We start from the raw sequence: 17,655 nt of genomic DNA, 5'->3' as shown, positions 1-17,655 counted from the left end.
GTGGGCTCCATCATAATTGAGTTGACAGAGCATTCTTTTAAAAATCTGTTATCTCTTGTGACTGTAAAAGGAAATCATTCATCTTACGAACAATTCAATTATTTTGAGAATTTAGAATCTGCAAATTTAACAAGAAAATCAGTTTTCTGTTTGTAAGTTTTCAGCGTTGGCATTATGCTGTGATTCAAAGCCACTTTAAAAGCACTTGCTTATTCTGGCGAGGGTTACTTTTATACTTTGTTGGGACAATCTTCTGCTGCTTTTCCATTTTGGAAATATTTCTTAGACACCAAACATGTGGTGTCTTTTTTTTTTTAGTGCTGTGATATTCTGTCATTTTTTAAGGATTTGGCGTTTTTATTAACAGTTTCATAGTTTGCCTATCACAGATTCTTTATTATGCCTGATTGATGTGGCATTTTCCAGATATGAGTCAGTCTTGTGAGTCAGAATTGTTATGACAATTTACATATCCTACCCATCCTCCTGTAGCTCTAGCTTTGTTTTTTCTTTTTCTTTTCTTTTCTTTTCTTTTTTTTTCTTGAGGAGGATTGGCCCTGAGTTAACACCTGTGCCATTCTTCCTCTATTGCTTTTCATGTGGGATGCTGCCACAGCATGGCTTGACAAGTGGTGCTAGGTCCATGCCTGGGATCCAAACCCCCAAACCCTGGGCTGCTGAAGCAGAGTGCATGAACTTAACCACTACGCCACAGGGCTGGCCCCCTATAGCTCTAGTTTTTAAAGCTACTGAGGTAGCACCTGCCAACAGTATAAATACCAGGGCGATTATTAGAACATAATTAAGCATAAACAGAGGGAGGACATTTTCATATCAATTCTAAGGAACATAAAGAACAAATACTCTTTTAAAAATACTTAAAGTGGAAAATGAGCAGGAGAGGAAGAGAAGTTGTAGCTAACAGCTGGCGGTTACGCAGTGCGCGTGGTGAGAGCTCCGTGTTCACATCCTCGCCCTTTGCCTCTGGGCTGCTCTTTAGCCGGCTTGGTCAGTCAGCCTTCTCCCTACCCTGTTTTGCGTTCGGTGAATCAGCACCACTTCTTTATAATGCTTTGCATTATTTCTCACAGGTTTTCCAGCTATTGCTTTTTCTCATCAGAAACAGAACAGCGAGTTGTCATCCATACAGTACTCATGTGGGTGGATGACTGATTCCTCCAAGGCCCTATGTTGTTTACAGCTGTTTGCAATTTAGTATTGTGTTTGTTTCCTAAATTACAACCCTGATGATAACTTCCTTTCAGACTGTATATATCTATGACCTGTAACAATGATAATAGCAGCTCCTGTTTGTTCCAGCTGTTGTGCTAAGTATTTTACATATGTGGTCTTATTTGTTGAGCTTCGCAGATGAGGGCGTTTGGGCTCAGACCCAGGTTACCTGACTCCAGAGCCTTTCCCTAACCAGTACCCTCCTTCTTGCCAGTTTATCTTCTGTCATGTTTGTAAAGCATTTATTTTTTTCCTGCCTTCCTCTTCACAGGATGCTTTTTCTCTTAACTTTACCCTAAGTTTGTTGTTACTGAATTTAGGAAGTATTTACTTTACCTTGTCTCTGCCGCAGTTTACAGCACTGGACTGATACCAGGAAACCCAAGTTTTAATCCCACTGAGTGTTTTAACTGTACGACCTTAAATACAGTTTGCTTACCGCCCACATGTCATCTGTTAGAAGGAAAGGTTTGTAGTAGACCTCCACAGTCCTTTCCAATTAGTTTTCCCAGTGAGTCAGCGTTTTTAAAAAATCTGTAGTCCCTTCTGACCCTCGAACAATATTAGCAGAGGCGTGAAGAGTTGAGAGGAGAGCCATATCAGAACGGCTCAGGGAGCTTTCTCAAAGCACACGTGATCTTGGTCCTGTGCCTCTCAGAGTATATCATGATCTCAAGCGCACCCTCTCCCTACACCCCCCAGACAACTAACCTTATATGATTAGACTTCCATTAAAATGTTAACTAGCTAAATTCCTGAATGGGGAGAAAGAAGACAGGCATTTATAGTGTACCTGTACTATAAGGTACTGAACTAGATACACTTTATATGTTATCTCTCTTAATCCCTTAACAGGCCCATGGGGGCGGGCATTATAGTCCTCATTTATTTTGTAGATGAACTTTTTCATATATATTTACATGTATTTGTATAGCTTCAAATGTGTGTGCACGTGCACATGCACGCACATGCTTCATATTTTAAGAGTTTTGTTACTGTGTTTACTTGTCCATTCCCCATCACTGGGCTTTTGAGTTGTTTTCAAATCCTTCCAAGAAACATCTTGGTTTGGTGTGATTCTGTTTTATGACGTTTACCATGGCCTCCACCTAGTAGGCTTACAATATTTGTTGACTAAATAATTTGAGAAATGGCTAAGATAGTTGAAATAGTCTTAGAGTTTGATATATATTTCCGTATTGCTTTCTGAAAAGATTGGACAAAGTTACAGTGTCACTAGTAATATATTTATGTACCCCTGTCCTCATATTAAATATGGATATATTCAGCTAATTCTTTAACTATTGAAAAGCACTCACATTTTCTATTCCTTGATGTGAAAACATCAGTTATTATAACTGATTGCATTTTTACTGTAATTCTTACTAAATTATAGAGCCTAGAAGGTTTATAATAAGAATTTCTTACAACATTGAATAAAAAAATTTCTTGTTGAACTTTCTGGCTGTTTTGATTCTAAATACTCACTTCCCTTAATTTGGGGCGGTCTGGCTTTTACTACTGTCATTTCACTAAAGCATTTCTTACTAAAATAACCAGTCATCTCTTAAATGGCCAATCTGATGGGAATATTCAAGACTATCTTTCCTCGTCTCTTTACTAGAGTCAACCATCGCTTATCGACGGAGATACGTTTTGAGAAATGCGTTGTTAGGTGATTTCATCATTGTGTGACTATCATAGGGTGTACTTACACAAATCTAGATGATACAGCCTACTACACACCTAGGCTACACGGTACTGATCTTGTGGGGCCACTGTCATGTATGCAGTCCATCGTTGACCTAAATGTTATGCGGCACATCACTGTATATTCGTTATTGTTGATCATTTCCCTCTTCTTCACATTTTTCATTTTCAGTAACATCCCTCTCTTAGGTTTTTCTTAATTCTCTGATTATTCTCCAGGGTGAGATTCTTCTTTCTGTCCTTTGGTTGGTGATCTGCCATGGACCATCTTATTTCTCTTCCACTCTTCCTCACATCTAATCAATATTGTTTATGCTCATGGCTTCAGTTAATTTCAAATAGCTCCCAAATCTATTCAATTCAGGCTTCTCTCTGTGCTTCAAATGCAGATATCTAACCATTTGACAGATATCTCTAGGCACTTCATTTTTAACAAAGACAAAATGAGATTCTTTATGTTCCTTTCTCAATAAATGGTTCTTGGTAGCTCAAACCAAAATCCTAAGTGTTATTTTTTTATTCCTTGTGCTCTTTTGTCTTCTCAATATATTTCCCCTTCTGTTCCCTCTGTTTCAGGCGTATCTAGTAATAGCTGTAATGACCTCCTCCCGCTCTTCGTGCCTGCTCTGTGACCGTTTCTGATACTATCTTCCACTCTCAAACCAAGGGGATCTTTCTAAAATGCTGTCTAATTGTGTTTCTCCCTTCTCACAGTCCTTCAACGTCACCGAGACCTAGGTAACCAAACTGGTCCACTGGTCTGTGAATGTTGCATCATAATGTCCTAGAGAATTTATGAAGATCGAGCTCCAGAATCAGCGTTATTAAAGGCTGGCTGGGTTATTCCAGTTCCAGCCAAATTTTAGACAAGATTATTGGATAAGTTCCCAATATTTTTGCATTTCACACAGGGTTTTACCCGACCTCTCCTTTTCTCCTCTAGTTCCATCTCCAGTCATTCTTCCCTCCCAACTTGCTCTTCAGTCGTACCATTCCTGAGCTCACTGCACCCTCTCATTTTCCTGTGCACTTTGGACATGTGGAATTCTCTCTTGAATCCCCTTTCCACCGCTAACCGCAGAAGTATTTTATTTATTCTTCTAATCTCAATTCAAGTGAAGCCTATCTTGACTTCTCCACACCGTTAGGTGCAGTTCTTGCTCGTTGAGCAGCCATCCTTCCTTTTGTATGCCTCTGGTCACTGTTGAAGTATTTCTCTTGTATTTTATTTGTTTACGTTTTGCTTCTCTACTAAATTCCTTGAGTGCAGTGATCTTTTAGCACTAGTGCTGAGCATAGTGCCCAAGACAGTTTGAATAAACATACATTAAAGTGAATTTCAGAGAACTAGATATGCATAAGTATACAAGTTCAACAAAATGTGTCCACCCACACACTATGTTGGAAATCATAGAAATTTCAAGCGATATGAAAAATTATCAGGAAATGAGCCACTACTACTATAACATGAGGCTTTGTTTAGCTAATTATACTGTCTAACCTATGTGACAACCTAAGGAAAAGGGCGTAAGTTAAGTCAGAACTTGGGAAATTAATGTACCTTTGATTTCTAGGCTGGTGAATCAGAGACTTCTGGAAGTGCAGTCACAAGTCGAAGAACTGCAGAAATCTTTACAAGATCAAGGATCAAAAGCAGAAGATGTAAGTTTTGATGTGTTAACGACCATGGGCCAAGAGTTTATAGTGTTAAGAAAACCTGTAACTTTTATTTTTTATTTGGGGATCTCTGTGAAAATAATTTATAATTATATAGGTTATAGAAAAGAAACAGTGTTTTCCTTTTACTAACATTTCTTATAAAAAGAACCAGACAGTACTTTATTGTGTCTTTCAGATTGACTCTTCTGGGAATTAGAATTTCATTTGTAATTATCAGCTAAGGAATTAATTGAGGCTTGATGTTTTAAATGTGCTCAACTCAATATTCAAAGTATATGGGTTTTGGTTAAAAAAATGCTGGTTAGAAACTTACTGTGTTCAAGTAGAAATTTTTGATGTAAAATTGATATTTAAGAAAATAGTGCCGTTCCTAGAATCCCACCATCTCTAAATTTCTGAATCCCTCTTACTGTCCTCCCACACATACAACACACGTTCATGTATAAGTTCCCTGACCTTTTTTTATAGTCCCTTAGCACTCTACATATCTCTCATAACCCTTGGCTGGCACACTCAAATCCAGAATATAGTAAATGCCTTGAGCCAGGAGCTAGGTCTTCATCTCCTCATGCTCATCATCTATCACAGTGCTTGTGTAGCATATCATAGTCAGTCAATCCTGGTAAAAGTGTAAATAAATCATATTTTGCAAATCCTTTACATTTAATGAGCAGTCAGCAACAGACCTACGACTATAAAGTGCTCAAAAATAGTGCAAAGGGGAAAAAAACCTAAATTTTAGTGACCAACCTTTGCTTCAGCCGGTTTTTTTTTTTTTTTTTGCCAGTGTGATTTACCATAACTCTGGCCTTAGAGTATAAACCTATTTTCTTGTTTCCATTAGTAGAGTCATTTTGAGGATCATTGTCCAAACTATAGATAGATCCAGTTTCATCCAGCCTTATTAACGTATGAGGGTATAAAAACAAAAGGAATCAAAGAAGTGGAGTTAAATTCGCGTGTTACTTAAAACCTGAGATATGAGAAGCTCATCAGTGACCTAATTTTATGAGTTTCTTAACATACGTCTAGCTTATATTGGCAGCATACTCTTCTTTCTAAGATCGGTGGTTTTAGTTTATCCTTTAATTAATGCATTGGTAGTTCTTGGATTCCCAGATTGATTCCAAATTCCTGAAATTGTCACCAATGTTTAAACTGCCTTATTCAGTTATTAAAATGTCCTGGTTTACGTTTTAGACATACTTTTATCCAGAAGGTTAAATCACAAAGAAGTGAAGCGAAACTACCTTTAGTGCATTAAAATATTAGTAAGCCTAATGAAGAGTACCTTAGAGACGAACCAAAGGAGCAGTATTTCTTAGTTTGCTGAAATCACTAGGTCCGTTAAACTGAGGTGAATGTGAACTTCATTTTGTTCTCTAAAACTTGGGGGAGACTTTTTGTTGATTTGTTGTGGTAAAAAAGGGAAGGGTGTGTGGTACATGGAAAGCAAAAATGGCGGAATATCAGGATCAGCTCAACCTTAGTATTAGAGCAATAACCATTGTACTTGATTCTCTTACTTATACTGAAACATACTTAACGAAATTATTCTGTAAAAAATACTTTTGCATAGCCTGATTAGGTATCACTGTGGTAGTCAAATCTAATTAAATATGCTATGTGCCATTACTTGAAGAGAACATGTTTCTGAAGTGAGATGCCAGCCCTATAAAGTACTGTTTGTGTAAATTAGTCAGTTTATTTGTCCAGATGCTAATGAGATATCTTGCTCTAAATTCTTGGAAATTCTCTCAGAGCTCTTTTCTATATATGGAAAAGATTCAGATAGAAACTTTTCCTGATGATATGCCTCAAAGTGCTTTGGAGAAATAGTGTGGCACAGGACATGTGGTTCTTCCCCCCAGCAGATTTTTGATATTTTTGTCTTCTCTCTTTCACTAACCTACAGTGTTACATCTCAGGAATATGTGCTACTTAGAACAACCTGCCAAATGGAATTGGTCCCCCTGAAGAGCAACATAATTTCTGCCTATTTCTGTTGTCAAAAGCACAGTCCTTTCATGTGACCTTAAGTCAGAGTAGGATGGTTTGCACATTTTTATTATTATTTTTATGTCATTTATTTTTAGCATGGAAGCAGAAAAGCATTGTTATATCCAGTCATATGGATAATTTGAGCTAGCCACAGTGTATAAAACTCCAGAGAACGAGACAGGATGAGGAGACCATAGAAGAAAGAAAAATGTACATTTTTGAAAAAAAAAGCATATCTTTTACTTCTGTTCATGAATTACTAAATGGTTCCTTCTATTGGCTGCTGTGTTTGCTTCATACTAATATGTCCTCTCTGTCTCTTGGCATGGTTTCTGCTCAAGGCTATTGTAAGTATGGCTTCCTATTCATTTCTATATATCAAGCAGTTTTTTAATTTATACATTATCTGCCATCATAGTTGATGGTATTGAAATTTTAAGTTATGGGAATTTTATGCACAATGAATGTACCAGTATTACTTGCCTTATAAGCTTATGCCCGTTACAGTTAAGATACTTAAAGAATATAAAAAATTTAACAAGTCAAACTAAAGAGACTCTGCTCTTGTTTTTTTTTTTCCTCCCGTCCCGCTCTGCCCCATTGCTATAATTAGGTTGTTTTAAAAATTATTTTGAAGCTAGCTTCCTAGCACAGTCTGGTTCCCTCCTGCCACATATTTTGATAGTAACAGTCCAGTTGGAGAGGCATTGCAGCATAGAAAGCATGGAAGTGAATGAAGACCATGCATAGACTTTGGGGTCTGGCAGACCTGGGTTTTAATCTTGGATCTGCCACTTGAAAGCTAGTGAATGTCTCCTCACCTTCCTCAGCTATGAGATAGGGCTAATGTTACTCAGCGCTGGGAGCTTAACACAAGACAACGTATATGACATGATTTAGTGCAGTGCCTGGCATTTTAACCACTCATTAAATAATTATTTTAGTGTGTATCATCTCAGAGTTAAAATTAACTTTACTAGGGGCCGGCCCAGTGGTGCAGCAGTTGAGTGTGCACGTTCCACTTCGGCGGCCTGGGGTTCGCCAGTTCGGATCCCAGGTGCGGACATGGCACCGCGTGGCAAGCTATGCTGTGGTAGGCGTCCCACGTATAAAGTAGAGGAAGATGGGCACGGATGTTAGCTCAGGGCCACTCTTCCTCAACAAAAAGAGGAGGATTGGCAGCAGATGTTAGCTCAGGGCTAATTTTCCTCAAAAGAAAAAATAATAATTAATCTTACTAGAACCTCATCAAAACATAAGTGTAGGGGCCAGCCCACTGGCGTAGTGGTTAAGTTCGTGCGCTCCGCTTCAGCAGCCTGGAGTTTGCAGACCTACATACTTCTCATCAAACCATGCTGTGGCAGTCTCGCATATACAAAATAGAGGAAGATTGGCAACGGATGTTAGCTCAAGGACAGTCTTCAACACACATAAAGAGGAAAAACAAAAGAAAACCATAAGTGTAAATTAAAGTTAAGGTGTATAAAAAGTATTTTCATTTTACCCTGTGTACCAAAGAAGGAACAAGCAATAATCTGAAGTTAACAGATTTATCTTTTTTTAATATTTAGGGGAGGCAATGATAGAGGATGCTGTGGTCCACTGACCTAGCTATAGTTAACATTGAGCAAAGAAGGGAATTTGAAATATTCCAGAGCTGTGTTAGAATGGGTTTGAATAAGCAATTATGATAATCATTACTGAATAAGGTGACTAAAAATCGAAGAACTTAGTGCGAGGGTTTTTTCCTCCCTCCTCGCTGCTATTGATTGATTGGACAGTTTGTTTTATAAGCCTGTATTAATTGGCTCATGATTGGTCAATTCTGATCTCCTGTTCTTCAGAAGACCTTTTTCCTTTTTCCATTAGTACCCATTTAAAGCTGCATTCTCCAGCATATTAAATTCTCTGCATATAATATCAGTTCTCATATCATCACATAAATTATCTGCAATCTGCGTATTTGTAAATGAGTGATTAAGTCAGTAAATAGTTATGGAAATTGCTCTCTCACTTTATCATGATGCAAGTTAAACAACATAGCAGATTAAAAGTGTCTTAAGGAAAGTCTAGTATTACTAGAGTTCTGCATGCCTATTGAGTCCAGGAATATTCGGTCTATACATAAGTGGCCTTTTTATTCATTTCCCTGACTGTAAATAGAAAATTCAGATGTGCAGTTTCTAGTTATTTTATACTGATTGCTATCACTTACAGGCTGCTCTCTCCATTATCAAAGAAAAATAAACGTGGGTACATGGTGTGTTTTCAGCTCTTTGACAAGAGAGATTACTGAGGACTGATTCAGAGTTAGCTACTACTATGCTCTTAATTTTTAAAAAATAATTTATTAGTTAAAATGTTAAGTAATAAATTATTGTTTAATTTTCCATTTTCAGTCAGTTCTTCTAAAAAAGAAGCTGGAAGAACATCTGTAAGTATAAAAGCCATTGAGGCTCATTCTTGTATCATCTCTTGTGTTAGGTGGTTACAGAGTATCTAGGCAATAGCATGGGTGTCCCTTGGAGGTACAGAACCTTATAAGACATATTGATAGCATCTATAGGGTCTTGCTTACCCAAGGTCCTCACATCAGAACAATGACTGCTTTATAACTTTTCTCAAATGAGATTCCCGGGGTCTATGTGTTCATGACAGTATTTATAATCACAGCTAGGGGTTTGAGACACTCGAGTTCAGAAGTCAGAAACTTTTTTCTGTAAAGGGCCAGATGGTAGTTCTTTTAGGCTTTGCAAGCCATGGTCTGTGTTGTACCACTTAGCTCTGTGGGTGTAGCGTGAAAGCAGCCGTGGATGGTAAGCAAACTAATGTTGTGACTGTATTCCAGTGAGACTTGCATACGAAGAGGGGCGGCAGGCTCAGTTCAGCCCACAGTTGGTAGCTGTCCAGCTCTGGAGTGTAGCCCCTCAATCTTCCTCTTTAAGTAATTTTTTAAAGTATTATAAAGCTTATCAGTAGCAGATTTTCAAACATTTCCTTGAATTGCAAACATATCTGAACGTGACTTTTTAATCTAAAAGATGAAATAAAGTTTAAAATATTGCATTTGTTTTCTCATGAAGAAGAAATCTTCCTCCATCTTTGTCTTTAGTTGAAGTTGACAATGTTAGGAATGTTTCGTGATTTTTTTTCTCACACCCAGTAACAACTTTAATCCTTCCTATTACTTTCTAGCAAAACTCTCTCCTTGCAAACACTGAGTGGCCATGAATTGCTAGCCTGTTGGAGTATTACAGTGTTACCCTATGGTAAACCAGGCATCCTCAATACCTCAGAGATAACTATGACTTGCTCTGCTAAGATTGGAAAGAAATTCTCTAGTTTGGCAGCTTACCTCATGCTGTCCAATTTTCTTTTTATAATGTGGGAAAAGTGAGATACACCTAGCAACTGACACTTGCTGCCAAGTCTAACAATGGGCAGATTCCTAATGTACTAGAAGAGTAGAAAATATTGCCTCCCAGCCATTGTGAAGTTACCTTGAGTCAGAATTTAGTACCGAATTCTATCCTGTTTTTGTTTTCCATTCCTTTATTGCAAAAAATAGAATACCCGTTGTTTTGTAAAACCACTGTCTGATCATTGTTCTGTGTTGTCATTTATATGGTCAAAAATAATTTACTTCATTAAAAATAATTTGTTAGTGAGTGAACATGAAGCTTGTATTCGTTTCTTCTGGTTGCCATAAATTGCTACAAACTGAGTGGCTAAAAATAATAGAAATTATTCTCTAACTGTTCTTGAGGCTAGCAGTGTGAAATCAAGGTGACAGCAGGATTGGCTGCTTCTGGAGGCTCTGAGGGAGAGTCTGTTCCATGCCCCTGTTCTAGCTTCTGGTGGCTGCCACCAGTGCTTGGTGTTCCTTGGCTTGTGGACACGTCGTTCCAATTTCTACCTCCATCTTTACATGGCCTTCTCTCTGTCTGTGTCTTCATATGGCCTTCTTATAAAGACACCAGTCATTGGATTTAGGGCCCACTCTGATCTAGTATAACCTCATCCTAACTAATTACATCTGCAAGGACCCTGTTTCCAAAAGTCACATTTACAGGTTCTGGGGGGTTAGGACTTCACCATATGTTTTTGGGAGACACAATTCAATCCATAACAGGGCTCATAGACATCTCAAAAAATGGTCATTCTCATGCAGATTTAAAACTACACTGGAGTCCATTTTACACACACCAAATTGGTAAAGTTTAAGAATCAGACAGGGGCCGGCCCGGTGGCGCAGCGGTTAAGTGCACACGTTCTGCTTCGGCGACCCAGGGTTCACCAGTTCGGATCCCGGGTGCCGACATGGCACTGCTTGGCAAGCCATGCTGTAGTGGGCATCCCACATATAAAGTAGAGGAAGATGGATATGGATGTTAGCTCAGGGCCAGTCTTCCTCAGCAAAAAGAGGAGGAATGGTGGCAGATGTTAGGTCAGGGCTAATCTTCCTCAAAAAAATAATAAATAAATAAAAATTAAAAAAAAAAGAATCAGACATACTAAGTACTGCCAAAGATATTGAGCAATTCTCATCCACGGCTGGTAAGAGTATACATCAGTTTACTTAGTAAACTTGAATATGCACGTATTATATGACCCATCAGTTCCACTCTCCTCTATATACCCTGATTCCTAGAGATGGTATAATGCATGTGTACCAGGAGACTTATAGAAGCAAGTATGGAGTAATGTTGTTTGTAATCATAGAAAAGTCAAAATGATACAAATACTGCCAGTTGTAAAAATGATAGCTAGAATGAGGTGTATTCAAACAGTTGAACACTAGACAGCAGTAAAAATGTGTGAACTAGGGCTAACACATCAACATGGATGAATCCCAAGGACATAATGTTAAGTAAAAGATGGAAGTCACACAATAATATATACAGTATAATTTAATGTATAAAGGAAAAATTGGGAAATATTAAGCAATATTTTTTTAGGAATACAGACAAATGCCTGTCACAAAAATGAAAATGATTAAAATTCTGAATTTTGGTTACCTCTGGGAGGGGGTTAGGGACACATGGGACTTCTGAGGTTCTGGGATAATTTCTGTATCTTCACCTGTTTCTTTGCTGGGCTTAGTTTTTCTTGTTCTTTAAAGTGTATGTATTTATTTTGTATATATATATTTGTGTGTTTGTGTGTGTCACACCCTCAAAAAAGAAATTGTTGAGAAATAAAAGAATTTATTAAAGTATTATGCATAGAAAAAACCAGAAAAAGGCGTAACAAAATACTCTGGTTTTTTAGTGTTTCTCTCTGTTTTCCAATTTTTGTAGCCTTGTTTCCCTCTCATATTACAGAGTGCCTCACTAGGTACTATATAGGGAGAATTACACATATTATATAAACACCAGGAAAAACGTACTTTCTGTACATTCATTCTTTTTACTATTGTATTAGAATATGCCTTACATACAGTAAAGTACACAAATCCTAAGTTCCTAAGTCTGCCACTTCATGAATGTCCTTCTACGTACATAGGTAACCCAGATCAACATATAGCATATTTCCAGCAGCCCACCAGGATTCTTCCTTCTCTCTTCTAATTGATTGATTATATCCCCAAGCTCATCACTGTGTTGATCTCTATCACCTTTCATTAATTTTGATAGTCTCTGAACTTGATATAAATGGAATCATACAGTATTACCCTTTCATGTCTGACTTCCTTTGTTCAACCTTCTGTGAGATCTATCCATGTGGTTGCATGTATCATTAATGCATTCCTTTGTATTGGTGTGTAGTGTTCTTTCTGTTCTTGTTTTTAGAACTTCACTTCTTTTTCAGTAAGATTTTACATTGTAAAATCTCTGCAAATTTGTAATTTAATTTTTACAATATCTTGTTCCTAGAAAAAATATTAAGATCATTAAGTTCTTTGTACTCTCTTGTTCAGGTTCATGTAAAAGAAATTGACTACTACTTCAAACTCTGAGATTTTTGTCTCTATTTTTTTCACTTATTTAAAAAATATATTGGGCCAGCCCCAGTGGCCTAGTGGTTAATTTCGGCACACTCCGCTTCAGCAGCCTGGGTTCTGTTCCCAGGCATGGACCTACACCACTCGTCTGTCAGTGGCCATGCTGTGGCAGCAGCTCACATACAAAAAGAGGAAGATCTGCAACAGATGTTGGCTCAGGGCAAATCTTCCTCAGCAAAAAAAAAAAAAAATATATATATATATATATATAAAATTCATGTTGAATTAGTCTTTTCATCTGTGTTTCATAGCGCTGTGTGCTATGCAAGTATATTCCAAGAGTAAAGAACTTAGAGTTTTCGTTTGTGGAAAAAAATACAAAACAGTAGTAGGTGACACAGTGTTACATACTTTGTTACAGAGAGAAGCTGCATGAAGCCAATAATGAATTGCAGAAGAAGAGAGCCATTATAGAAGATCTTGAACCAAGATTTAACAACAGCTGTGAGTTTTTCCCAATTAGCATAGTTTTAAATTAGTTAGCCATATATTACCCTAGTGATAATGAGTTTATATAATATTGTTTCTTTTAGAAATAGGTCCTATGACATTCTAGCAATTAAAGAATTTGCCTTATTTACAAAAAGTATATAATCATCTTCATAATGTTTCTTAAATTTCTAATTATAGCAGTGAGATTTTCCTTAACTATGGATGCTAATGAATATTTTATGAAGTTAGTTATTTCCATAGTGTAGTTGCATGTAAGTCAGCCAAACTTTTACTTCTGTTGATATTTACACATGTGGGTAACTGACTTTATTAATTCTCTGGTGTGGAGGTGGGAGTAGGATGCAGACTTTTACTGTTTTTTATTGTGGTAACATCTACATAACATAAAAATAACCACTTTAACCATTTTTAGTTATACAGTTCAGTAGCATTAAGTACATTCACATTATTGTGCAAACACAATCCATCACTCAACTATCCAGTATATTGATATTGTACAACCACTGTCCATCTCCAGAACTTTTTCATCGTCCCAGACTCAAACTCCATACCCATTAAACAATAACTCCCCTCTCTCCCCTAACCCCCCTGCCTCTGGAAACCACTATTCTGCTTTCTGTCTCTACAGATTTGACTATTCTGGGTAACTTATATAAGTGCCATCATGCATCATGTCTGGCTTATTTCACTCAGCATAATATCTTTAATTTTCACTTGGTAATGGCTCCATGTTGTAGCATATATCAGAATTAAGGCTAAATAATATTCACTTGTATGTATTTACCACATTTTGTGTATCCATTCATCTGTCAATGGTTACTTTTTAATTTATTCACTTCCATACTGCAATTTTTGTTTATAAAAAAAGCTTTTTGTAAAAACAAAAATTATAAATTAGGGTTTTTTAAAGAAAATTATATGTAGAAATAGACCAAACAATCTCTCAAAGCTGTTACCTATTTACTGTTTGTCGGTTGATATATTTTTAAAGTTGTTATAATCTCAAAAAAATTTTTTGCTGTCTCATCTGCAGCCTTAAAAATTGAAGAATTACAAGAAGCTTTACGAAAGAAAGAAGAGGAAATGAAGCAAATGGAAGAACGATATAAAAAATACTTAGAGAAAGCCAAAAGTGTAAGTATGAATTTGTGGGTATCTCTACTTTCTGATCATATTTCACTGACGTCTCAGAATATAGTGCACGTACAGCGACTTTTCACACAGAGAGCTGTCAGGAGAAGGTCAAGAACTGCCAAAACGACAGTGTATCTTTATGTAGGAAATAAGTGGCAGTCATCACCTTAACTAGTAATCAAAATTAGCTACACTAATGGTAGGACAACCAATATCTTGTGCCTCCTGGTGGGGTATCATTACCAATAATATTTAACCTGATTCTAAGCAATATTCTAGACCTAACTTTCAGTTCCCAGGGAAAATGTGGTTATTGGAACAAGTTAAATAGCACCTTCAGGAAGTCATCAGATAAATCCAGAATTTGGCATAGAAGTCAATGTTATAGAAAAACAAATATAGACAGTGGAGTGTGAGGGAGCTGTTGTAATTTAAAGAGCCAAAGGGACCTAAATACCAAATGTAGTGCATTAATATTTGGGTCCTGGGCTGGGGGCAGAAATGAGCAGTTTTGAAAGACATTTTGGAGACAGCTGTGGAGATGTGGATTTGGACTGAATGGTGATGATTTCTAATATTGTTAATTTCTTACAGATGATAATGGTATTATGATTATGTGGGGGAATGTCCTTAGTCTAAGGAGATGCACGTTGAAATATTTCAGAGTTACGTGTCATGAAGTCTGCACATTAATTTAAAATAGTCCCCAAAACAAGCAGGCGTGTGTGTGTGTGTGTGTGTGTGTGTGTTTGTATGTCTAGAGAGAGAAATCAAATGTGGTAGTGCAGCTATTGGTGAATCTGGGTTAAAGGAAATGAATTTTTATTGTTCTGTTCTTTCCAATTTTCTACAGATTTGGTTATTTTTGATAGTAAAAGCATTGGGCCAAAAAGCAAAAAGACTTCCCGGAAAACTTCTATTTGGTTAACTAGAATTACATCACATGCCCATGCTTAAACTGGGGCACTGGCAGAGGAGGGGATGGGCCACAGTGATAGGCTTTTAAACCATAAGGACGTGCCCCTAAGTACACGTCTGGTCGGAGGGGAACACTAGCTGAACCAAATCAGAGGAAAGGAAAAGGAGACAGCTGTCAGTAGTGTCTGCTGTGGTATTACTTATTAATTTTAAGCCAGAATTACTTCTTTTTTTTTCTCCCTTTTTCTCCTAAAGCCCCCTGGTACATAGTTGTGTATTTTTAGTTGTGGATCCTTCTAGTTATAGCATGTGGGATGCCGTCTCAGCATGGCTTGATGAGCAGTGCCATGTCCACGCCCGGAAGTTGAACTGGCAAAACCCTGGGCTGCCGAAGCAGAGCACACGAACTTAACCACTCAGCTACAGGGCCGGACCCCAGAATTACTTCTTATACTTGATTCTTGTACATAATTAAAAAGTTTTATAATTGAAAGTTACAACAATTGAATATTATTTCATACATTCACATTTTAAAGTATTCATGTAAGACAGCTTTTGATTCTCATAAAGTTTATCCTTTGATTTTTTTTTTAATTTTCTTTTATTGCTTTTTACAGGTTATCCGTACTTTAGATCCTAAACAGAATCAAGGAGCAGCACCAGAAATACAGGCTCTTAAAAATCAGCTCCAGGAACGGGACCGACTGTTCCATTCATTAGAGGTAGTTTACTATACTAGATGATAAAATATTTTATTTTCGATTCTTTATTTTCTAGGAGCCTTCCTCTATACAATTGTGTCCATTAATTTAGACTGTTAAGTGTGAGTACTTCATTGATATTGAATTGTTTTTTATCTTTAAATATTTACATGTGCTTGCTTTTCAGAAAGAATATGAGAAAACAAAGAGTCAAAGAGAGATGGAGGAGAAATATCTTGTTAGTGCCTGGTACAATATGGTAAGAAAATAACACTTGAAATCATATTGCAAAGTTCAGTGAATATGTAATATTTATTATACTCCCTCTACTGTAGAAGTAACTCTACCAAATGAATCTGAAAGTAATTGCCATTCTAACACAAACTAACAAAACCTTAATGCTAACCTTAGGACTGAAAAGCAGATAAGAGAACCACCATAAACAGGGTTAGGGCGTTTTGAACACCTCATTAAACCTAGAGGATAGAATCAGTTGGATTTTGGCCCCTCAGAATCATTTTATTCTAGGGGAACGGGACTGTAATATTATCTACACAAAATTGCAGTAACTTTTGTTTTGTGGGACTATTTCAGTGCCTTTCCAGGAGTGGTACTTACACCAAGGCTACTTCAGCTATCTCGTTTGTGGTTGTTGACAGTTAGTGCCATCCTCTCACCTTCCCGCTCTCTATCAGACAATGTTCTGCTGCTATTCATAGGGTTTTGATGGCCAGTTTTTTGGAAGCGGGTGGCCAGGTCCTTCCTCCTTATCTTTCTTAGTCTGGAACTTCTGCTGAAACCTGTCCACCATGGGTGACCCTCCTGATATTTGAAATACCGCTGGCATAGCTTTCAGCGTCACAGCAGTATGTAGCCACGACAGTATGACAACCGACAGACTGGTGGTGTGGTTCCCTGACCAGGAAATGAACCCAGACCGTGGCAGTGAGAATGTGGGATCTTAACTATTAGACCACCAGGACTGGCTAACTATCTCATAGGGTTTGGAAAATGTTCTAACTGGTCCAGCAGTATTAGACCCTGAACGACTGGAGGTTTTGAGGTTGAATTTTCCAACACAAAAAAACTTTAAATGTATTGCAGGGGAAAATAAATGCTCATCAATATCTGGGCTTCAGTAACATTTTCTAGATATAAATAGCTATGAATTTGTAAGAATGCTGTACTTTTTTCAATATTTTTTTCTAGACTTTTTGTCATCTTTTCCTTCTTTGTTCTTCTTTGTAAGACCACTTTTGCCTTTTCGAAGTGTCAGTTGTGCAAGACAGGAAATTGGACCAGATTCTTTTCGTCAGACCCCCCTGACTCTATAGTTGTGTTATTGGCACAATGCCATTATTTCTGTTTTACAGTTATAATTGATGCTGTGTCTTAAAGGCTAGTGTCCCAGGCCTTCTAATAATGTGATTTGATCTTTGTCAAAAATTTATACAATTTTATGGCATAGTTCATTTATATTTGCCTTGGTTAAAACTACATATTTAAGATTTTATCACAATTTTGAAAAACAAAAGAGGAAATTGTATTGTGTTTAGAATACTATTATTGTTAACAAATATAGATTTCTTGAAAATTAAAATTTAAAAGATAGGGAAAAAACTATATATTTAAGGAAATTCTCTAGGAACTAGTCCTGCCTCCATCTATTCTCTTTCCACTTTGTCCTTGTTAAAAGTTAGTGTTAGTGACAAGAAAATAGTGGAATTAAACGAAAAACTAGACCAGCTGGACTTAATAGAGATATATAGAACATTCTATCCAAAAGCAGAATACACGTTATTCTCAAGTGCACATGAAACA

At 37.1% G+C, this 17,655-nt stretch overlaps 1 protein-coding gene across 2 annotated transcripts in view; it reads left to right on the top strand.

The window, feature by feature from the left end:
- Positions 1 to 17,655, top strand: part of HOOK3 (hook microtubule tethering protein 3) — a 106,672-nt gene that overhangs the window by 75,304 nt on the left and 13,713 nt on the right. For both annotated transcript variants that reach the window (XM_023630758.2, XM_070253336.1), the window contains exons 16-21: positions 4,518 to 4,605; positions 9,024 to 9,058; positions 12,990 to 13,072; positions 14,115 to 14,215; positions 15,751 to 15,855; positions 16,022 to 16,093. In XM_023630758.2, the coding sequence (XP_023486526.1) occupies positions 4,518 to 4,605; positions 9,024 to 9,058; positions 12,990 to 13,072; positions 14,115 to 14,215; positions 15,751 to 15,855; positions 16,022 to 16,093 (484 nt within the window). The remainder of the gene's footprint in view (positions 1 to 4,517; positions 4,606 to 9,023; positions 9,059 to 12,989; positions 13,073 to 14,114; positions 14,216 to 15,750; positions 15,856 to 16,021; positions 16,094 to 17,655) is intronic.

Source organism: Equus caballus, chromosome 27 (assembly GCF_041296265.1).
Source record: "Equus caballus isolate H_3958 breed thoroughbred chromosome 27, TB-T2T, whole genome shotgun sequence".
Lineage (NCBI taxonomy): Eukaryota > Metazoa > Chordata > Mammalia > Perissodactyla > Equidae > Equus > Equus caballus.
Note: the sequence above shows the minus strand (reverse complement) of the source record. Positions and strands in the feature narration are given on the sequence as shown.